The sequence below is a fragment of the Dromiciops gliroides genome, chromosome 1 (assembly GCF_019393635.1).
Source record: "Dromiciops gliroides isolate mDroGli1 chromosome 1, mDroGli1.pri, whole genome shotgun sequence".
NCBI classification, from domain to species: Eukaryota; Metazoa; Chordata; class Mammalia; order Microbiotheria; family Microbiotheriidae; genus Dromiciops; species Dromiciops gliroides.
Genome location: NC_057861.1, coordinates 458,987,247 through 459,011,452, shown reverse-complemented (window position 1 = coordinate 459,011,452; position 24,206 = coordinate 458,987,247). Strand labels below are relative to the sequence as shown.

Here is a 24,206-nt window from a genome sequence, read left to right as displayed (position 1 = left end):
CTGAGCTTATATATTAGTTCCTGATGAGGCCCTTCCTAATCTCTCCAGCTGCTAGTGCCTTCCTTGACATATTTTTTATAAATATTTATGTGTGTATGCTATTTCCCCCAATAGAATATGAGTGCTATTTCACTTTTGTCTATACCTAGCATGTGCTTGGCACGTAATAGATATTTAATAAATGCTTATTTGTTTGACCTCAGAAGTCATCTAGTCTAATAAAAGTTTCTTGAATTGAATTAAGCCTCCTCAATTTACAAATGAGGAAACTGAGGCCAAGAAAGAGAAAGATGATTTGCCTACATTCACAGAGAAAGTACATGGCAGAGACAAAATTCAAACTCAGATCCTGTGATCTTGAGGCATTGTGGAATGGGAGAAAAAGTTATAGATTTGGAGGTAGCAGCCTTAGTTAGAAGCTCAGTTCCTCCATTTACTGTTTATATGACCCGAGCAAGTCATTTAACCAGTCTGGGCCTTATCTGTACAATGAAGGGATTGGCAGTATCATAGGAGCATAGATCTCTTGGAGCTGTAAAGGCTCTTAGAGGCCATTGATAACATTTTACAAATGAGGAGAGTGAGGCACAGAAAAGCTAAGCATCTTGCTCAGTCACATAGGCAAATGTCTAAAGGATTTTAATTCAGTTCTTCCTGACTTCCAGTACATTGATCTGTCAACATCTAAGGTCCCTTTCAACTTGATATATATGATCCTGTAACTCCAAATTCAGTGTTCTTTCCATTATGAATACTGAATCTTTTAAAGAAATTGGTATAGATTGGCATAAATGTCACATATTTGTGAAATTAATTTCTACTTAGATTGTCTACTTATTATCATCTGCTTATTTAGTGGGTGCACGATAAATGTTTAATAGTGACATTTCATACTTCAAAAGAGCTATAATTTCATCAGTGAAAGGTCGTCCCCCCACTGATACAGATATAACCTTATTCTGCTTAGGAGACAATATTCATGAACTACTGTGACTAAAAAAATTAATCACCTGGTGGCCAGTCTTCTAGAGATGATCCTTCTCTCAGAATTTCATAGCCAGACTGGAGTGTGTGTGTGTGTGTGTGTGTGTGTGTGTGTGTGTGTGTGTGTGTGTGTGTGTGTAAAAAGCACATTTCCAGGCCCCTACATCAAAATCCTTTCAGCTTGATATTGGGCAGAGCTTCTTCTCTGTTAGCATTGCTTTGAGATCCCAGAGTCCTCTTTATGCTATAATAAGGGCTCAGAATAGGACTTTTGCAGAGGGTGGTATTTTATGCTAATGCTGTTTTCTCCAAGTAAAATGAGTTTGATGTTTAGCCATTAGCTCTTTATTTAAAGTTCCACTCTATTCCTTATTGTGGTATGGAAGTGATCTTGGGTTTTCAAAGGCTGGTTATGTAGAATGCAAGCTCTTATAGGTCCTTTCATGCTAGAAAGGCTTCATTTAGAAGCTGTAGAATGAGACCTGTCTGTTGTCTGAGGACCAGCCTTCATTAGTCCAGAGAGGCTTATGAGCAGACAGGCTTCAAGAAAACAATGTTGATTCTCAAAATGGGGTTGCACTCTGTGTCAGTGGAGGGAAGTATGAATACCAGTGAAATTATATGTCTTTTATAGATCAATCTCACTTTGTATATATTTAAGGTAATTTCAAATTCACATAGATAATAAATTATGGAAGGTCTTTGGATTTGTGCATCTAAATGGTACAAATAAGTGTTTTCCACATGCCATAGATTCTAGCTTAACAGAAGCCAAAAACTTTTATAGAAATTTCCTAATTCAGTATTTAACTGCTAACAATGATTTTATCAAAGGGTGTTGCTTTCAAAATATAAATATTGATTGCTTTCCTTGACTGCCTACTACCCTGATTTTTGCCAATAATTGAATAGAAATTTAGTTTGTTTCATAGGAAAAGCCTATTTATTTTGTCTAAACACTATTATAATAAAATTGGCAATATTATTTCCCAGCTGACAAAATTACAAGCATGCTAGAGAGAGATAATGACAGACAGTGTGGCACAGAGAGTTGGCCTCAAAACCAGGAAGACCTGAGTTCAAGTCCAAGCTTTGCCATTATTAGTTGTATGACCTTTGGTCCCACTTTATCTTCTTTGTTTTGTTTTTTTTGTGTTTTGTTTTTCCACTTTATCTTCTTTAAGTCTCATTTTACTTATTTATAAAATGGCAATAATATTTGCACTACCTTCCTTTTTGGAAGGCTCAAATGAAGTAGTGTATATAAAGCACTTTGCCAACTTTAAAACACTACATAAGTGCATTCTTTTTATTATTATTGGAGAATTCCTGCTTTCCCATTAATGCAAACTAAATAAAAGTTTACTGGACCTGAATTTTTCCTTGACATAATAGTCGATTTATGGAAATATACTATATAACAATTATACCTTGTTATTAAAGAAAAAAACTATTTTGCTTGCTTTTATTTGTCTGGTTTTGTTTTTTGTTTTTACAGGTCCATGGCTTGATATGTATCTTTCTTCAAGAGACCCTCTTGCTTTAAACTTTAATCCTTTCATTACATTTAAACGAGATCCACAAGAATCATATAACAATCAACTTGTGAGAGCAACAAATCTGACTGTATCAGCAATAAAATTTCGTAACTCTCTGAGGAGCCATATCTTAGAGCCAGACATTTATTATGTCAACCCCGAATGGAACAAGAGTAAGGCCTTTAAAAGGTTTCTAAGCTTTCTTCCAACTTCAGTGTCTTGGTATGGAGCATATTTTGCAGAAGCTTATCCTTTAGACATGTCCCAGTATGTTTATCTCTTTAACAGTTCGAGAATTCCTAAACAAGGTAAAGACGAACTGTTTTCAGATCATGGTGCACGCCATTTGCTGGTGATGAGAAATGGACATTTTTATGTATTTGACATATTGGATCCTATTGGAAATATTCTACATCCATATGAAATACAAGCACATTTAATTAATATTTTACAGGATGGGGAAACAATAGCTGAGTATCCTCTAGGCTACCTAACCACAGAAAACAGGAATACATGGGCAGCAGTAAGAGAACAGCTTCTGCAAGCTGGGAACGAAGAAAGCATGTACAAAATTGATAGTGCAATATTCTGCTTATGTTTAGATAGTTTTAGCATACAGGACAGTTCCCACTTATCACACTGTATGCTTCATGGAGACGGTTATAATCGTTGGTTTGACAAATCTTTCAGTTTAATTATCACTGGTGATGGGAGTGCCGGGATAAATTTTGAACATTCTTGGGGAGATGGAGTTGCAGTTCTCCGTTTTATTAATGAAGTATATACAGACAGTACAAAGCATCCAGCAGTTGTGCCAAGAAGTACTGCTGCTGTATTATGTTCTACAAATGTAGAAAAACTGGAATTTCGTTTGAATGAATCAATTCAGTCAGCTGTGACTCTTGCACGTCACAAATTTGACAAGCAAAGGCACAGAATGACAGTGAAACCATTTGAGTTTAGAAAGTTTGGGAAACGATATGTAATTCAAGAAAGAATGAGTCCAGATGCTATATTTCAACTTGCATGTCAGGTTGCTGCTTATCGTCACTTTGGAAAAATGGTTCCTACATATGAAGCATGTAGTACTGCTGGTTTTAAACATGGTCGCACAGAAACTATTCGATCTACAACAATTTACACAAAACGATGTGCTCAGGCTTTTACCACAGACCGGAAGAAGTACAATGCAAAAGAGCTGAGAAAGCTAATTGAGAGCTGTTCAAAATACCACAAGTTTCTACAGATGGAAGCTGCACTAGGTTAGTTTTATGCCACTTTGTAATGTTCAGAATTAGAATAGACCTTGGGTTTTTTTTAAGTAGCTCAAAATTAGTTATTTCTTAAAGCATTCTGTACTATGTTCATTAGATTTATTATTGATTTAGGTTGATTCTGACAAAAAGAAACCTAAAATTTACATAGGACTTAATATTTACAAAGCACTTTATTAGCAGCAATCCAATGTGTAGATAGTGTAAGTATTATCCCCATTTTATAGATGAAGAAACCAAAGTTTGAAAAAGTTTACATGATCACATGGCTAGTAAATATAAGAATCAGGACACAAACCCAGGTTTCCTGATAGGAAGCCTATTGCTCTTTCCATTACTCTAGCTTAATAAGAAAAAGGTGCTGGTTCTTCCTCCCTGAAGTTAAAAGAGCACTGAATTTAGAAAATCTAGATGCCCCAAATACTTTGGGGTATTTATCCCCAAAATGGTGATATACCAAAAATGAGGATTTCCTGACACACCACAGATGGACAAGATACAGAATTCTAGCCAGATCCATGGGATTATAGAAACAGATTGAGGGTTTTTCCTAGTGTTTTTAAGTGCATCTTCATACTCTGTAGAAATGATAAGTCTATGCTACATGTTTTGATTTCTGAATAACCAACTGGAACTCTCAAACATGACAGCAATTTGATCTATTTCACAATAGTTCCATAACTATAACCAAGTCATTTAACTTCTATGTGATGTTTCCTCATCTGTAAAATGAGGGAAATATTTAAACTTTATATCTTAAACTTCTAAGATGCCAAGAAATTAAAGACTATGTAAGCATGCTTATTTAACCATCATTTCAAGCATAGTTTTAGAAAATTAGTAATAATAAGATACTTAGTTTTACCCCAAAAAGTCATTGAAAAAAATATCTAAACTACTTACTGTACAAGGTTGATGTGAAAGAAAGAGATTATGAAACAAAGTACTATACAAATCTTAGACAAGGCTAGAAGTTTACTCTCCTTTCTTTCTTTTTTCTTTTTCTTTCTTTCTTTCTTTTTTTTTTTTGTGTGTGTGTGGCAGTGGGGATTAAGTGACTTACCCTGGGTCACACAGCTAGTAACTGTCAAGTGTGTGAGGCCAGATTTGAACTCCTGAATCCAGGGCCGGTGCTTTATCCACTGCGCCACCTAGCTGCCTCTTTACTCTCTTTTTTACCTTTGGAGTTCAGACTTTTAAGATTGAATGCAATGAGAGATTTGGAGAAGGTTAAAAATTTTATTCTAGATGTATAAGATAGGAAGGGCATAAAGGTAAGTTTGAGTATCAGATAGATTGTTTTGGGGAAGGAAGGGGGGATTTTTTCTTTGTTTTTTTTTTGGGGGGGGTTGCTTTTTTATAGTAGGTATTTTGAAAAAGAACAGATTTTCTGCTGCACAGTGATTCTAGCCTTATCTTTGCTGGTCCCCAAAGTGGTAATATACCATAAATAAGGGATTCCCAAGACACAACAAATAAGCAAACTACAGTATTGTAGCCAGATCCATTGAGTGATATGAACAGATTGAGAATTTTCCTGATGCTTTTGGGTACCTCTTCAAGCTCTACATGGGTGATGAGTCTATGCTACATGTTCTACTTCCTGTATAATCAGCTGTAACTCTTGAGCATGATAGCAATTTGACCCATTTCAGAAGTCTCAGGAAAGATATGTGGTCTCCATCTTGTTTAGTTTGAGGAAGTACTATAACTTCAAATTTAAAGTATTTGTTAATAATACAGAAAGTCTTGTCATTGAGCTACTTCCATAATCAAGAATTGAAATTCCATTATCCAGTCATAGCATCCTATCACTGTTAGTTCCCTGTGTCTCATTCTTCCTAACCCTATCCTCACTTTCCCAGGCACTGATCCTGCCTCTGACTTCATTTCCTAGACTTAACTCTAGTTAACTAATTTTACTCAACATGATCCTCTACTTCTGAGTCACTTGTTTCCTTCTTCATATTATCATCATTCATGCCTTTCCAAACACCAACCCTGGACTACTCCCACTACTCATGTCTTCAACTTCCACTCAGGTGCTAGAAGTGAAGCTGGAAAATTCTCTACTTAATATCAACTGGTTACATTACAAATGAATGGTATCCAATCTCAAATGGGCACTCACTGCAACAAGGCAATACTTTTACTTTTCACTAATTGATTTTCTATTGTACTCTCCATAGTGGCTATTTAAAACTTCCACCTTCCTCAAGTCTCTTGTACTCTTGTTTCCTCATACCCTCCTGTTCTTCATACTTCACCAAAAAAATAAAATTCATTCACTGTGAGCTCTTCCCTTTTCTGAGTCTCAGAACCCCTTCTCAGCCCACATTCTCTCCTTTACTCTAAGGCTAAACCCTCCATATATATCCTTAATCATTTCCTCTCCTGTCTCTACTAAGTTGTCTTCTAAATCATTCCTTCACTTTATTCTTACATCACTTCCTACCCAAAGTTCCTCACTACTGCCTACCATTGCCCAAGTCTCCATCTTTTAAAAATTAATTTCAACATTCTTTAAAATTTTTGAGTCCCAAATTCTCTCCATTCCTTACCCACTGAGAAGGTAAGCAATGTGATGATAATGTACATATGATATTATGTAAAACAGACTTCCGTATTAACCATATTTCAAAAAAACCTCAAGAAAAATAAAAGGAGAAAATTATACTTCAGTTTGCACTGAATTCTTCAGTTCTCAGCAATTTTTCATCATGAGTCCTTTGGAATTGTCTTAGATCATTGTATTGATCAGAGTAGCTAAGTCTTTCATAGTTGATCATTATTACAACATTGCTGTTACTGTGCACTATGGTCTTCTGGTTCTTCTAACTTTATATCAGTTTATATAGGTCTTACCATATTTTTCTGAAAACCACCCCCCTTTGTATTTCTTATACCACAGTAGTATTCCATCAAAGTCATATGCCACTAGCAGCTCTTTTTGTGGTGGATAATAATTGGAAATCAAGGGAATGCTCCTTGGTTAGGGAATGGCTGAACAAGTTGCAGCATATGTCTTTCCCCCCCTCTATTTATTTGGAATTATATAAAACATTTTTTCTACCTATAGGCCCTTTTCCTTTTTCTTTGATCTCTTTGAGATACATACCCAGTAGTGATATTACTGGGTTAACAGTTTTATAGCCCTTTGGGAATAGTTCAGATTGTTCTCCAGAATGTTAGGACCAGTTCACTACTATACCAACAGTTCATTAATGAATATATTATTTCTTCATCCCCTCCAGCACTTGTCCTTTCTGATAGGTATAAGGTGGTACCTTAGAGTTGTTTTAATTTGCATTTCTCTGATCAATAATAATTTGGAGCATTTTTTCATATGATTATAGATAACTTTGATTTCTTTTGAAAACTTCCTGTTTATAGCCTTTGATCAGTTATCAATTAGAGAATGGCTCTTATTTTTATAAATTTTACTTTGTTCTATACTTGGCATATATTTGAGAAATGAGGCTTTTATCAGAGAAACTTGATGTAAATTTTTTGATAATACTTTATTGTCTATAGTACCTTTTAAACATAATGTAGTTTCCCTTATTATCTCTTTTAATTAGGTCTGGTTTTGCTTTTGCTTTGTCTGAGATCATGATTGCTACCCCTGCCTTTAAAAATTCAGATGAAACACATTAAATTCTGCTTCAGCCTTTCATTTTAATTCTGTGTATGTCTTTCTCTTTCAGGTATATCTCTTGTAAACAATACATTGTTGGATTCTGTTTTCCAAACCTTTCTGCTATCTGCTCTGCTTTATGAGTGAGCTCATCCTATTCACATGCACAGTTATGATTAGTAACTCTATTTCCCTCCATCCCATTTTCTTTTTTTCTTCTCTCTTTGTTTAGTCCCTCTTCAAAAGTCAATTTTGTTTCTAACCACTGCTTCCTTTCATCCACCCTCCCTTTTACTATTCCCTTTCCCCTTTCTTTTGTCCCTTTCCCCTGAGATTTTCCTATTGGGTAAGTTACACAACTCTGTATGTATATACTTCCTTTAAACCAATTCTGATGAGAGTGAGATTCAAGCTTTGCTTCCCACTCCCTCCCAATTTTCTCCTCCATTGTAAGAGCTCCCCATTCTATCTCTCCCTTCTCCCAGTGCATCCCTTCTTTCTTACCCCTTCATTCTTTCTTGGAGATCATCCCAACATAATCAACTCATACGTAAACCCTTAGTCTATGTAGACCCCTAATAATGATAAAGTTCTTAGGAGTTATAAGTATTATTTTCCCATATAGGAATGTAAATAGTTTAAATATTTCAAGTCCCTTATGATTGCTCTTTCATGTTTCCCTTTTTATGTTTCTTTTGAGTCTTGTGTTTGAATGTCAAATTTTCTATTCAACTCTGGTCTTTTCATCAGGAATGCTTGAAAATCCTTTGTTTCATTAAATATCCTTTTTTTCCCCTGAAGGATTATACTCAATTTTTCTGGGTAGGTGTTTTTGGTTGTAATTCTAGCTCTTTTGACTTACAGAATATCATATTGCAAGCCCTCTGTTCCTTTAATGTGGAAGCTGCTTAATCTTGTGTGATCTTGACTGTGGTTCCATGTTATTTGAATTGTGGTTTTTTTCTGGCTACTTGAAGTATTTTCTCTTTGATCTGGGAGCTTTGGAATTTGGCTATAATATTTCTGGAGTCTTCATTTTGGGTTCTCTTTTAGGAGGTGATTGATGGATTCTTTCAATGTCTACTTTACCTTTTAGATCTAAGATATTGGGGCAGTTTTCTTTGATCACTTGAAGCATCATATCTAGGTTCTTTTATCAGGACTTTCAGGTAGTCCAAATTATCTGTCTTGGATCTGTTTTCCAGATAATATGTTTTCCTATGAAACATTTCACATTTTCTTCTTTTTTTCATTTTTTTGACTTTATTTTATTGTTTATGATGTCTCATGGAGTCCTTAGCTTCCAATTATAATTTTTAAGAAATTATTTTCTTTAGTGAGGTTTTGTACCTCCTTTTTTGTTTGGCTAGTTCTGCTTTTTAAAGAATTCTTCTCTTTTGTGAATTTTTGTGCCTCTTTTAAAAAAAGATAAACATTTTTATTTAAAGTTTTGAGTTTCAAATTCTATCCCTCTTTTCCTCCCTGCAGTGCTAGCAAAAGGCCCTTCTGTAATCTCTTTCTGACTAGTTGTCTGACCACCATAACATCTCTGGGCTGGGATCTCCCCAGAACTGCTACAGTCACTGTTGCCATTGGGGTATGTGCGTGTGCGTGTGTATACACTCCAGATAGACCTCTACCCTGATGTCACAGACTTGTGCTGACCTCCTAAGTTTTCTTAGGCCAAGAAAAGTCTCACCTTGACCTTTTGTTGACTCTGCCATTCTGAAATTGGATTCTAAGGAGTATTTTTAAGTTTTTTGGAGGAGAATGCTGAGACAGTTTAGCTGAGTGGCTTACCCCTAATCCACTCTCTTGGCTCAGGCCCTTCCCTCATCTTTTAAAAAAAACAACAAAAAAACCCTGATCACTAGATCCTATTATTTCTTCAAGCTATTGTCCTGTCCTCCCATTCTCATACAAATTCCTGGTAAAAGCTGTCTAGTCTCATTGTCTCTACTTTCTTACTTCTCAACCCTTTGTAATCCGCCTTCTAGCTTCATCAAAATGAGATATTTGTATAGCACTTAATGCAGTGCCTTGGGTATAGTGGGTGCTTAATAAATGCTTATTCCTGGGGGCAGCTAGGTGGCTCAATGGATAGAGCACTGGTTCTGGAGTCATGAGGACCTGAGTTCAAATTTGGCCTCAGATACTTGATGCTTACTAGCTGTGACCTTGGGCAAGTCACTTAACCCTCATTGCCCAAACAAAAAAAATGCTTATTCCCTTTCTTTTCATCATTCAACCAAAGCAGTTTTCCAAAATCACCAAGGAGTTCTTAATTGTCATCCAATGGACTTTTCTCCTTATCTTTTTTGTCTACAGCATTCGACATTTTTGACTTTGTCCTCCTCTCTTGGTTTTCCTCCCATTTGTCTGGCCACTCCTTATTCTCCTTTACTGAGCCATGCATATATGGTGCATGTACCGCAAGCCCCTGTTCTGGGCCTTCTTCCTTCTATTTTCTTGATAATCTTATCAACTCACATGTGTTCATGTTTTTAATGATGAATCCAACATGTGTACATCCAACTGTAGTCTGTTGAGCTTTAGTCCTATGTTACCTACTGCTTATTGGACACTTCAGATTACAAATGGAGGCATCGAAAATCATCATGTCCAAAATTATGCAAGCTCAGTGTCATCCTCCATCCCTCATACTCACCCCAAATATCTCATCCTTTTCCAAATCTTGTCATCTTTGCCTCTATATTATCCCTTGGAACTGTCCTCTTCTCTCTAACCACATGGCCGCCATTCTTACTCAGTCCCTTCTTCTCTCTTATGTGGACTATTAGACTTCCTTCTGCTCTCTCCCACACCTGAAACAGTTGCTGACATGATTGTCCTAAATTTGAATCAAGCTATTTTCTTCCTTTACTCAAACTCCATTGGCTTCCTATTACTTCCTCTGGCCTTTAAAGCCCTTCATCACAGCCTGCCCCTAACTTGTCTTTCCTTCCATATGAGACATTATGCCACACATTATGGAACAGCCAAAATAGCTTTCTGACCATTCTCCCCTGACAGAGTGTAAGCTCCTCATGAGCAAGAACTTTTACTTTTGTATTTGTACCCTGCTCATAGAACCCCCCCCCATTTCCTTCATTACCTTGTGTTTATTGCATGATAACAAATTACAAATATATAAAATAGGCTGTCTCCTGTGAGAGCATGTAAGTTCCTGATGGGCAAAGACTTTTGTATTTATATCCCTACTCCTTAGTACATATCTGGCACACAGTAGATGTTTAATTAATGCTTATTGATTAATGCAGACTTAGAAAGTATTCTTATCTATCTTCTCCCATAGATTCTCAAGTAGGGATTCTAGGGACCTTTCCCTAGGTCTTTTAACATTCATGGGAACCATTGTAGTATTTAGACTATCTAGCTATTATCTTTTGCTTTCCATATGTGACCAAAGTACATCCTATATTTATTGAATAATATATCCTTCATTTCATTATTAGTGTACACCTCATGGTTGGAAATACATTATAACCTACTTCATTCACCAACTTTCAGTTGCCCTTTGGGCCACCTGAACCTTACTTAGAGATTGTGGTATTCTAAGATTCACAAGCATAAGGTATCACTGGGAGAACATTGGTATTGAAAAAATGTGGTTTTGAGTAACTTTTTATTAAGAGCACTACACAGGGGCAGCTAAGTGGCACAGTGGATAGAGCACCAGCCCTGGAGTCAGGAGGACCTGAGTTCAAATCTGGCCTCAGACACTTGACACTTACTAGCTGTGTTACCCTGGGCAAGTCACTTAACCCCAATTGCCTCACCAAAAAAAAAAAATCACTACACAGTTTACAAAATACAGTCTATCTAGTACCATTTCTTTTTGCTATTGAATTCTATATCCATCTCCTTGTCTATCTGCAATAGACAATCTCATAGATAGATACTACTTCAATGAATTAGCCATTCACCTACATGTTGTAATGTCGCTATCTATCTATACTGTCTAAGATATCTAATGAGTGGTCGCCAATAAATTAGAAGCTTTAGAAAGAGTAAGTATTTATTAAAGAGCATTAGGATCTAATGATCAGAGAGAAAGGTAAAAATCTAACTATTTCTAAGAGACCCCATCATCCGACCTGCCATGGCAAGGTCAGGAACCAAAAGGACCCAAAGCTTCCTTCTTCCTCCCAGAAGCCTCTCCTCGAAAATGGAAACAGCCCATCCCCACACACACACACACAGTTCCAAGCTAATTGGCTGGTAGCTTTGATAGACAGTACCCACGAGCAAACACCAAGGAAATGACCACATGGCTTGCCCTCAGACACCTTCTCCTCATGGCAGAACTTTCCTACAGTAACTCTCCAGCAGGTAACATCACTCCAATTGTTACAGTCCCACATGAGGAAACATGGTTTCCTCACATGAAGCAATAACATTACAGATGCTTATGACTAAGTAAAGGGAATGAAAAGAGAAAAAAAAATTGAGCGACACATTGACAAAGGCTAAAGGGGCACTCCCCTATTAGCAGGTGGACATCACTCCAATCATTACAATGTTATAGTCTGGATAATAGACATTTTCATCCAATTATCTTTTCCTATGTAGATTTTTAGGTCAGTTTTCTGAGTAATCAGGGATTTCATATCAAGAGTCCTCATTCTTTTGGTTAATGTTAAAATACAAGCAAGAGGAAAAGACTTTCTTTAATGTTTGCCTTTTGTAAAGCATACAAAAATTGATAAGATACTCAACTGGTACAGTAAGGAATGATGAGGAAAATAAATAATCTATTATATGATCATAAAGAAAAATCAGAACTTAGTGAATAATGTACCAAGAGATGAAGAATGAGAAAAATGGAACCTTGGGGGCAGCTAGGTGGTACAGTGGATAGAGCACCGGCCCTGGATTCAGGAGGACCTGAGTTCAAATCCAGCCTCAGACACTTGACAATCACTAGCTGTGTGACCCTGGGCAAGTCACTTAACCTTCATTGCCCTGCGGAAAAAAAAAAAAAGAAAGACGGAACCTTGAAGGTCCATATAAAAATCAACCTTGCAGAGGGAAAAAGCACAAACTTTTGCAGAAAATAGATCTGGAAAATGTAGTGGAAGAATTCATCGTCAAAATGATAGCTTAAGGTTTAGGTACTCTATATTTGTCTTTTTTCCTCCATTAGAACATTTTTAGGAAGAGAGATAATCCCTTTTAAGAGAGTGAGTGGGGCTGCAGAGGAAACAAAAAATCCTGCTAGACTGAGCCATAAAGAATGAAAACGTTATAGAAAAACATCTGCATGATCAAGCACTAATAAAGTGTTGGCAAGGATAAGACCATCTTTAAAGGACAATAAAACTTAGAGAAATATTATAAACTGAAGCAAGCTACTGAGAGGCAAAAGCTAATTTCATGAAATTTTCAGTAATCATATTATAAAGCAAAGGCCCTTTCAATAACTTCCTTTTTTGCTTACTGAAAAAATGTATTTTGGTTTTTAGGTGCCATCTTCTCAGTTAAGCATTTCCAAAGCCCACAAGTTGTAACAGAAGAGCTCTGCCTCCTCACACTTGTTGTAGTCCTTTGCCTGTCTCCTTTGCACTAATTACATTCTCTTCTTGTTTTATAGTTACTTATTTTCTTCTTAGGTGTCTCCTATTGGATGATGAGATCCATTTTTTTTGCAGGAAGGCGCATTGCAACTAAACCATTTATTTAACAAAAATATTACAAGAGCATCAACAAAGAAAAATAATAAGGGTATGTGTAAGAGACATGGGAGAAAAAACATCAGAGGTCTTTGATTCTTAGGAGACTAGCATGCCAGCTCAGCTGGCCTTGGCTCTAGACCCCTCCCCGTTGTCCTTGGCTGCTGGCTTCTCATCCTCACCCATTAGCCGAATATTATGTTTCTCCCTGAAGTCATTCAGCTCCCTTCCCTTTGCTTGAAGCTGTTGGGTCAGTGTCTCAATGATCTTCTGAATCTGTTCCTTGTTACCTTCCAAGGCAGGCAGCACCTCTTTGACAGTTTGCTCCACCAGAACACCCCCAACCATCTGATAGCACTTCCTGGGGCTGTGCTCATTCAACTCCATTTCCAGCTCAGCTGCTTTGGATGCCAGGTCCCTCTGTTCCTGCCAAAGGTGATTGAAGCCAGCAACCACCTAGGGCTGAGAGTATAAACCAGAGAAAGATTAGCTCAAACTCTGACCTATTCAGAACAATTCAGTGTCAAATCTTCTATTCTTCCCCACAGTCTTTCCTAGCAAGGCTGCCTTCCTTCTGCATTCCCACATCCAAACAGTGGAATACTATCCCCTACAGGTTTCCTACTTCTGGTCAACTATGTCGTATTTTGCCAAAGCAATTGGTCTTTTCTCAATCCCCATCTTCCTTGAGTTCCCTACAGTTTTTTGCTACTTGACTGCTCCTTCTTGCATGAGTCTCTTTGCTCCTATAGCCTCAGACAGACTCCATTGTTTCTTCCTCTCTTTCAACAGGTCATCCATTGGTCTCACTTGCTAGATATTTATCCTCTTCCTGACCCTCTAATATGACCATTTTTGGCCCTTTTTTTCTTTATTTAGAATTTTATTTTTCCAAATTACATGTAAAAACAAATTTTGACATCAATTTTAAAAAACTTTGTGTTCCAACTTCTCTTCCTCCCTCCCTCTTCACCCCCCCTCCAAGAACTCAAGCAATTCAATATAAGTTATACATGAGTAGTCATGCAAAACATTTCCACACTAGCCAGGTTCTGAAAGTAAACAGACAACAGACAAAAACAAAACTTCAGATTAAGAAACTATCGAAAAAATTATGCTTCAGTCTGTTTTCAGATACCATCAGTTCTTTCTCTGTAGATGGATTGCAATTTTCATAAGTCCGTCAGAGTTATCTTGGATCATTGCATTGCTGAAAATAACCAAGTTATTCACAGCATCTTACACTATTACAGTAAAAATAATTGTTTCAATCTGTATTCAAATGCCATCACTTCTCTCTCTGTAGATGGCTTGCCTTTTTCATAAGATTTTCAGAGTTGTCTTGGATCATTGCATTGTTGAAAATAACTGAGTCATTCACAGCAGATCATCTCACAATATTACTGTTATTTTGTATACAGTAGATTTCACTTTGCATCAGCTCATGCAGGTCCCTCGTCCTGATAGTATCCTGCTCATCATTTCTTTTATAGCAAACCACATTTATATAGTACTTTATTGTTTGTTTGTTTTTCAGGGCAATGAGGGTTAAGTGACTTGCCCAGGGTCACACAGCTAGTAAGTGTCTGAGGCCAAGTTTGAACTCATGTCCTCCTGAATCCAGGGCCAGTGTTTTATCCACTGTGCCACCTAGCTGCCCCCCTATATAGTACTTTAAAGAGAGATGTCCTTACAATAAACCCATGATGTTGATTATTGAAACAATAGTAATAGATAACTTTTATATAGTACCTTAAACTTTACAAAGAATTTTCTTCACAATAGCCCAGGAAAGTAAGTACCATAGTCTTGCCATCATCATCAGTCAATCATCAATCAGTCCTCATCATCATCCTCAGTCAATCCTCATCAGCCAGTCCTTATCATCAGTCAGCCCTCATCAATCAATCCTCATCTTCAGTCTTCATCAATCCATCAATCAATTAATCCATCATCATCACCACCACCACCACCACCACCATCATCATCATCATCTTAACATTACTCTTGCTTCTGCTTCAAAAAATTTTTTCACAGTTACTCTTGTTAACTGTTTCCCTCTATCCTTTTCCCTTCCCATGATATTTACTCTATTTTTTATCTTCTTTTACCCTATCCCTCCTCAAAAGTGTTTTGCTTCTGACTGCCCCCCTTCCCTGCTTTGCCTTCCCTTCTTTTTCCCCTCCCTCCTTATCCCCTTCCCCTCCTACTTTCCTGCAGGGTTAAATAAATTACTCTACCCAATTGAGTGTGTATGTTATTCCCTCCTTGAGCCAGCTCTGATAAGATTAAGGTCTTCTAGCTAATTCCAATGAGTGTAAGGTTCATTCACTTCCTCATTCACTTCCCCACTCCTCCCCCATCTCTCCCCCGACTCCATAAGCCCTTTCCTGCTTCTTTCATGTGAGATTTCACCCCATTCTACCTCTCCCTTTTCCCCTCCACCAGTATATTTCTCTCTCCCCTCAATTTTACCCTAAAGATGTCATCATGGAGCAGCTAGGTGACAGTGAACAAAACACCCATGCTGGACCCAGGAGGAACTGAGCCCAAATACAGCCTCAGATATAAGATACTCACCAACTCTGACCGCCCCACCCCCCACAAAAAAGATAAAAAATAAATGCTTTACAGATATCATCCTTTCATAATCAATTCCCACCTGTGCCCTCTGTCTAAATTTATTCCTATCATCTGCCTTAATACTCAGAAACTTCTTATGGTTTAGACATATCATCTTCCTATGTAGGAATGTAAATAATTTAACCTTTTAACATCTCTCATAATTTCTTTTTCCTGTTTACCTTTTTATGCTTCTCTAGGGTCTTGCATTTGAAAGTCAAATTTTCTATTCAGTTCAGTTCTTTTCATCACAAATACCTGAAAGCCCTCTTTTTCATTGAAGTCTCATTTTTTCCCCTGAAAGATTATACACAGTTTTGCTGGGTAGGTGATTTTTGGTTGTAATCCCAATTCCTTTGCCCTCTGGAATATCATATTCCATACCCCCTGGTCCTTTAATGTAGAAGCTGCTAGATCCTGTGCTATCCTGACTGTGGCTCCAAAGTATTTCAGTTCTTTCTTTCTGGCTGCTTGCAATATTTTCTCCTTGACCTGGGAGCTCTGGAATTTGGCTATAATATTCCTGGGAGTTTTCCTTTTGGTATCTCTTTCAGGAGGTGATCAGTGGATTCTTTCAATTCTATTTTACCTTCTGCTTCTAGAATATCAATGACAGTTTCTTGGAAGATGATGTCTAAGTTCTTATTTTGATTATGGTTTTCAGGTAGACCAATAATTTTCAAATTCTCTCTCCTGGATCTATTTTCCAGATCAGCAGTTTTTCCAAGAAGATATTTCACATTGCCCTCTATTTTTTTTTTATTCATTTGGATTTGCTTTATTGTCTTGGTTTCTCATAAAGTCACTAGCTTCCATTTGTTCAATCCTAATTCTTAGGCAATTATTTTCTTCAGAGAGCTTTTGTATTTCCTTTTCCACTTAGCTTTTCAAGCTATTGACATTTTTCTCATGACTTTCCCGCATCACTCTCATTTCTCTTTCCATTTTTTCCTCCCCCCCTCTTACTTTTATCTCCAAAGTCCTTTTTGAGTGTCTCTATGGTATGAGACCAATTCATATTTTTTTTTGGAAGCTTTGGATGTATGAGCCCTGATGTTGCTATCCTCTTCTGAGGGTGCACCTTGATCCTCCTTGTCACTAAAGAAGCTTTCTATGGTTCGCAACTTTCTCTGCCTGCTCATCTTGCCCATCTTTTACTTGACTTTTAACTCCTTCTTAAACTGGGGCCCTGCTTCCAGAATACACTGTCCCAAGCTTCAGGGGGTCCCAGGTAGTACAATTTAAAGAGGAGCAAGTTCTTCACTCCCCTGGTCTATGGTCTGGTCTGTAGATAGCCACAGGCCAACTTGCTAATTAACCAGGCAACACAATTTTGTTTGCTGTCTGACAAGCCTGCGCCCCTCCCCTACCTGGGCCATCACTGCTCAAGGTTTCTTCCTGGTTTACCACTGGGGTAGGACAACCTAATTCCCCCTCAGCTCCTGCAGACACCACTGTATTCTTCCCCCCACCCCCACCCCCCAGCCAGCCGTTCAGCCTCTCACTGGACCGTGAACTTAGTTCCAGAAGATGCAGGCACTGCAATTGATTTAGAGGCTCAGGGGTAAATTTCTCTGGTGCAGCCTGCCTGGAGCTGGATCTGTGTCAGAGCAATCGTGGGGTTCTACCTGACTCCCAGCATGGCATGGCAACCCCCTCCTTCCAAACTTCTAAGCCGTCTTTGGCTGGAAAATAATCTCAGCCCATCTTTTTGTGGGTTCTGCTGCTCCAGGGGTTGTCTTATAGCTGTGTTTGGAGTTTTTTTGGTGTAATTGTGTCAGGAGCTCTGAGTGTTTAATGCCTTTTCTCTGCCATCTTGGCTTTGCCCCCCTTTTGGCCCTTTCTGAAGCCACACTGGCTCTTAGGTAGATGATTATCACCGAGGTAAAGGACCAGCCTATTAAGGATAACTCTGGCAAGAATCATGTCAGCAGCGACTAAGAGAGAGAATCCCCCTGTGATTGTCACAGGACAGTCTATTTCCTTTACCTTTATAGAGATGGACAATGGAGGCATCCTTGAACTCCTAGGAGATAACCTCCTCTTCCCATATTTTCCATTGGAAAATTTCAGTCAGCTTTTGTATGAGCAGTGGATCTCCTATCTTGTAAATCTCAGCTGGGATAGAATCCGCACCAGGTACTTTGCCACATGAGAGGAGTCTAGTGGCATTCAAAAACCTCTTTTTTATTTGGAAATTTGACTAGAGAGAGATTGGCTTTAACCTAAGGTAAACAGTCATTGACATCATCATTGATTGATGATGGTCTGTTGAGAATACTGTGGAAGTGTTCAGCCCATCTCTCCAGAATAATATCCTTGTCACTAATCAGTGTGGCTCCATCAGCACTGAGTAATTGAGATGTACCTTGGGTCTTTGGCTCATTAGTAGCCTCCAGGACAAAATAAAAAGCACTTTGGATTATTACTATCATTGTAAAACTGAATTTGATCTGTCTTCTTACTGAGCCAAGAATCCTGCATCTCTATGAGCCTTACTTGCACTTTACTTTTGATGGAGTTAAATGCTGCCTTCTAAGAGACAGACAAATATCCTGCTGGTAAACACTGTGGAGTTCTCATTTTTCATTTAGCAGCTTCTGAATTTCCCTGTCATTTTCATCAAGTCATTCTTGATGTTTGCCAATGTTCTGGCCTAAATTAGTAAATGTGGTGCTCTACACAAAATCTCTGAAAGCTGCCCATTCCTTTTATGCTTCACTGTTGCCAATTGTGTTTTGGTTCAGCTTTCCTGGTAGTCATCTTGTCTTGGGGCCACCCACTTTTTCGAATATGAATATTTAGCTTGGAAAGGATAAATCTATGATCGGTCCAGCACTCTGTGTCTCTCTCACATCCTATCTCTTTTCCTTATGACATAGTCTATTAAATGTCAATGTTTGCTGCAAGGATAGATCCATAAAGTTTTAGATTAAGTGCATTTAGATAAGTAGTAGACAGTATTGGTGATGAGAAAATCATTAGATACACAAATCTTGAGTAATAAGTCACCATTGCTGTTTTCGTTTCCAGCTCTATTCCTCCCAAGGACTCCCTGCCATATGTGGTAGTCTATGCCTACTCTTACATTAAGGTCACCTAAAATTACAAGCTTGTTCTCTTTTGGCACATTGATTATGAGGGTCTCCAGCTCTTCATGAAAATTTTTCTTTGACTTCATCAAGGTTTATCATGGTGGGAGTATATGCACTTATGATAGTTGCATGGCACATTCTTGCAAGTGTGGTAAAAAAAAAATGAAAGTTTTGCAGTCAGCATCTGTCTGTGCAGTGCAGTCAGGAGACCAGCAGAGCAGGAAAAAGCTGCCACAAGTAAAAGTCATAAACCTGTTGTTCACTCCTTTTGGTAGGCAGACAAGTTTGTTGACTGGATTAGTCTTTTGTTGTTGTTGTTGTTGTTGTTGTTGTTGTTTTTGTGGGGCAATGAAGGTTAAGTTACTTGCCCAGGGTCACACATCTAGTAAGTGTCAAGTGTCTGAGGCTGAATTTGAACTCAGGTCCTTCTGAATCCAGGGCTCCTGCTTTATCCACAGCGACACCTAGCTGCCCCTAACTGGATTAGTTTTGTTTGCAAAACCTATGCCAACTTCCTTTCACTGAGGCCACTCCAGGAAAAACAAACAAACAAACAAACAAACAAACAAACATGTATTCAGCTCTGACTTTGGTAAGCTGTCCTTCATTTGTTTCACTTAGTGCTGCTATTTGAATGTGATACCTGCTGAATTCTCTTGCAACAAGAACAGTTCATCTTTCAGGTTTACTGGATATCATGTTGTCCATAAGCATTCATACATTCCATGTACTGATGGTGAGTGAAAGGATCTTTGCAAAAGTTTTTGTACATTTTTTTGTGTTTTGACTTCAGGGTGGGATCCCTGCCTGCCACAGTAAGCAAGCCAGGGTTGAGTGAAGCAGAGTTATTAGGATACTTTTTCGAGCCCCCTTTTCACACCTGGAGGTGAGTAGTGTGATTCTTTTAAAAAGCTGTTCAGACACCCAGGGGGCTGCCAAATCCACTACTGCTTCGGTTCAGTAAGAAGATAATGCTATGGCCTTTGTGCAAGGTTGTGATTACAATTTCCAGGGTATTCACACCTGCTACTTCATCCCTGGTCTGTCACCACAGGACTTTGAAAGAAGTAAAGTGGTAAAATGGTATGGGTGATGTCTTTTGTTTGTTTGTTTCTTTTTTTTAAAGTGAGGCATTTGGGGTTAAGTGACTTGCCCAGGGTCACACAGCTAGTAAGTGTTAAGTGTCTGAGGTCGGATTTGAATTCAGGTACTCCTGACTCCAGGGCCGGTGCTCTATCCACTGCGCCATCTAGCTGCCCCTGTGATGTCTTTTGATTTGCACATAAATTGGATGTAAGTGAGGCAGAGTTGCCTCACTGTCTCTTCCAGAGTTATCTACAAGTCAAGATAACTGGTCTTGGCTCGAGATGCAGTGGATGGCCTTGGCACATTAGATGTCTAACCAAACTCCATATAAAAATTGTTCTCTTGTTTCTGTTCACTCTGCATTAATTCATATAAGTCTTCCCAGGCTTCTCTGAAACCATTTCCTTCATCATTTCTTATAGCAAAATAGTATTTCATACCATTTATGTACAATGACTTGTTCAGTCATTTCCCAATTTATGGGTATCCCCTCAGAATCTCATTCTTTGCCACCTCGGAAAGAAGCTATAAATAGTTTTGTACATTTTATGTCAATCTTGCTTAGGACCAATTCCTTCCTTAATGTATTCTCCCTCTAATTCTCCCTTCTCTTTCCTTTCACTCCTATTGTCCTATTGAGTAAAACATATTTCCGTGCCCAACATGTGTGTATTCTTTCCTCCTTTGACCAATTCAGATGGGTATTAGATTCAAGCATCAGCTGCTACCCCACCCCCTACCACCTTCCTCTTCATATAGGTATCTACTTGGGCATCTGATTATGTGAAATAATTTTCCCTACCCTTTCTTTCTCTTCCTGCTTCTCCTGCCCCCATTCTCCTTTCTTTCCAGTGTGAGGAACATCAAAATACCACCAGGCTTTGTATGATTAGATTAACTCTATGACCCCCTAATAATGATAGAGTTCAGAGGAGACATATGTATCATCTCTGCATCTTTGAATGTAAGCAATTTATCCTTGTTTAGGCCCTTAAAATTATTCATTCATGTTTGCCTTTTTATGCTTCTCTTAACTTTTGTGTTTGAACTCTGAAATTTCTTTGCAGGTCTGGTTTTCTATCAAGAATGTTTGGGGGTAGCTAGGTAGCACAGTGGATAAAGCACCAGCCCTGGATTCAGGAGGACCTGAGTTCAAATCCAGCCTCAGACACTTGACACTTACTAGCTGTGTGCCCTATGCAGGGCGGGGAAGAATGTTTGGGGAGCCCTCTGTTTCATTAAAGGTCCATATTTTCCCTATAGGATAATACTCAATTTGACTGGATAAGTTATTCTTGTTTGGAACCATTTGCCTTCTAGAATACAAAATTCCAAGCTCTTCATTTCTTTATAGTGGTGGCTACTAAGTCATGTGTGATTCTAACTGTGGCTCCTTGGAACTTGGATTCTTTCTTTCTGGCTGCTTGTGGGGTTTTTTCTCTTTGACCTGGATGCTCTAGATTTTGACTATTATGTTCCTGGGAGTTTTTATTTTGGAGTTCCTTTCAGGAGGTAACTAGTGGATTCTTTATCCACTTTCTCCTCTGTTTCTAAGCAGAACCAGTTTTCTTTTTAAATGTCTCAAAATATGATATTTGGTGCTTTTTTTTTGGTCATAGCATTTAGATAGTCCAGTGATTGTCTTTTTCTCCTTAATCTGTTTTCCAGGTCACTTTTTTTTCTGTGAGATACCTTACATTTTCTTATATTTTTTTCAGTCTTTTGATTTTAATATTTCTTGTTGTCTCATGGAATATTGGCTTCTATTTGGTCCATTCTAATCTTCAGAGTTTGTTGCTTGGACAAAGTTTTGTACCTCTTGTGCCACACTGTTAATTCCCTTTCTAATTCTTTCTTCCATATTTTTCCATACTCCATTTCTCTTCCCATTATTTCCTCAAGAGCTTTCATTTCATTGGTTAAAAGAAATGTTAAAACTTAAAAATTAAAAAAAAAAACCCTCTTGTCTCTTTTAGGAATTCTATTTGAGTTTGTGCCTGAGCTGTGTTTTTCTTTGAGGCTTTACTTGTAAATATTTTAGTCATTCTCTTCTTCCAGGTTTGTGTCATGAATATACCCATCACCATAATACTTGGAACTGACATACCACTCTGCTCCTGGGGTCTGAGCCACTGCCTCAGGCCTGCAACAACTCCTTACCTCTCCTGAGTCCACTCTGGATCTATGATTTAGAAATAAGGAGTAGGAAAAAAAAGCTGCCAGTTGTCACCTCCTCCTGTTGTAATGCCCTAGTATGAGGCTGGACTTCTTGCTCAGCTGCAGAGACTCTACTTGGGTGCTGGTGTTGGCTCCTGGCCAAACCCCATTTCCAGTATGTACAGACTTCCCTGTCAGTCTCTTAAAGCCAACCTGAGTTGAGAAAATGACTCACTATGACTTTCTCTTGGATTTATCTGTCAGGGTTTTAGCTAGTGCATTTTCTAGGTCTGTTTGGAGGAGTTTTGAGGGGGAGCCTGCTGTACTTCTTCCTGTTACTCTGCTATCTTGACACTCTCTCCGTGTATGTGTATATACATATATATATATATATATATATATAGTTAAAAATTATATATGTTCGCTACTCATAATAATGCATGCTATAAAGCAGAAACTAAAATAGGATGGGATAAAGATAAAATAACATTTGAGTCCAGGGTCAATAGAGAGCTACTGGAGCTTGTTGAATAGGGAAGTGACTTATATTTTAGAATAATCACTTTGGCAACTATGGAGGATGGTTTGGAGAGGGGAAAGACTTCAGGCAGGTGGTCTAAGGAGACAGTAATCCAGTTGAGAGGTGATGAAGGCCTAAGGTGGTGACTTCTTGAGTGAAGAAAAGGCTTCAGATGTGATAAATGTTGTGGAGACAGAAATGGCAAGATTTGCCAACTTAATGGATATGTAGGGAGAGTAAAGAGTTGAGGTTCTAAACCTGGATGCCTTTAGAGGATGGTAAATCCCTCAACAGACATAGGGAGGTTTAGAGTAGAGGTTGGTTTAGAAGGTAAGATGATGAGTTCTCTATTAGACTTCAAAGTTGATTATTACTAAGTCATGGACTACCTATAGATACTTTTTGTTTGCATCCTTATTTAAGTTGACTAGGTAATTTCTCACTATAAAAATAAGTGATTTGTCTTAAATGCTACATTGCTTATTTGAATGTGTTTTGTTTTTTTTATTTAGGACAAGGATTTGACCGACATTTATTTGCATTGAGGTATCTTGCAGAATGCAGAGGTGACCTTATGCCTGAATTTTTCCAGGACCCAGCCTACCAATACATTAACCATAACATCCTTTCAACCAGTACATTAAGTAGTCCTTCAGTTTTCCTTGGTGGGTTTGGACCAGTTGTACCAGATGGCTTTGGAATTGGATATAATATCTATGACTACTGGTTTGGCTGTAACATTACTTCATATTTAGAAAAAGATTTGGATGATTTTCTATTAGGACTTGAAGGTAGTTTAAATGATTTTTTTGATGTTTTTGAAGGGAGGTCACTTAAATAACACTAATTATTTAAGGGAACAATTAGTGTACACTTTTAAAGTATTTTCTTGGTCCATAAACAGAGATATAAAAATAGTTAATGTGGTATTTTTACCCTAGAGTTATATTACATAATATATTCTCCCCTTCAGTTTACATAGCATCATTTAGTGTGAGAATATGGCCTTCCTTGAATGCTAATTACTAAAAATAATTCACTGTCTAGAAAGCAACAAGTAAAATAAAATTCTTGGAACCAAGAATTAATAATCCTATGTATAAGAAAAGACTTGGAGACTTTTAATCAGTGAAATAAAATGTCAGTAATATCTTGTCCTAGATTGTCCTAATTTTTAACTTTATCTCAATTCCATAGAAGTATATAGTTCTTTTAAACAAACATTCCTATGTTGAAATATATTTTTAGTGTACTCGTGGTTTTATTTTTAAATGTGCTATTTCATCTTCACATTACTTTTTCTATAAGATATATTCTTTGAGTATAGGACAGTTTTTAAAAATTGGATTGGAAAAGTTTTAATTGCTTTCTCCAAAATTGGTACCTTATCACATGTAAAAATAAATGCCTAAGAATAATTTTTTTAAAATCTTCTCATTCCTCAGTTTGGTTTAGCATGCTCAACTTGGATTTGATGGTATCTATATTTACTTTTATCATCTCTCTACCTTTATCTATTATTTCCTATATCATTAGCAGATACATGGAGACCATTGAAAGAAATGAAGGGGGGGGCAGCTAGGTGGCACAGTGGATAAAG

The 24,206-nt window shown here is 37.8% G+C and overlaps 1 protein-coding gene across 1 annotated transcript in view; it reads left to right on the top strand.

Annotated features, from left to right (window-relative positions):
* The window catches only part of LOC122734829 (carnitine O-palmitoyltransferase 2, mitochondrial-like), a 28,238-nt gene extending 4,791 nt beyond the window's left edge, over positions 1 to 23,447 (top strand). Inside the window, exons 4-5 of the mRNA XM_043975937.1 lie at positions 2,483 to 3,784; positions 23,119 to 23,447. Of these exons, the coding sequence (XP_043831872.1) occupies positions 2,483 to 3,784; positions 23,119 to 23,447 (1,631 nt within the window). The remainder of the gene's footprint in view (positions 1 to 2,482; positions 3,785 to 23,118) is intronic.
* The last annotated feature ends 759 nt before the right edge of the window (positions 23,448 to 24,206 follow it).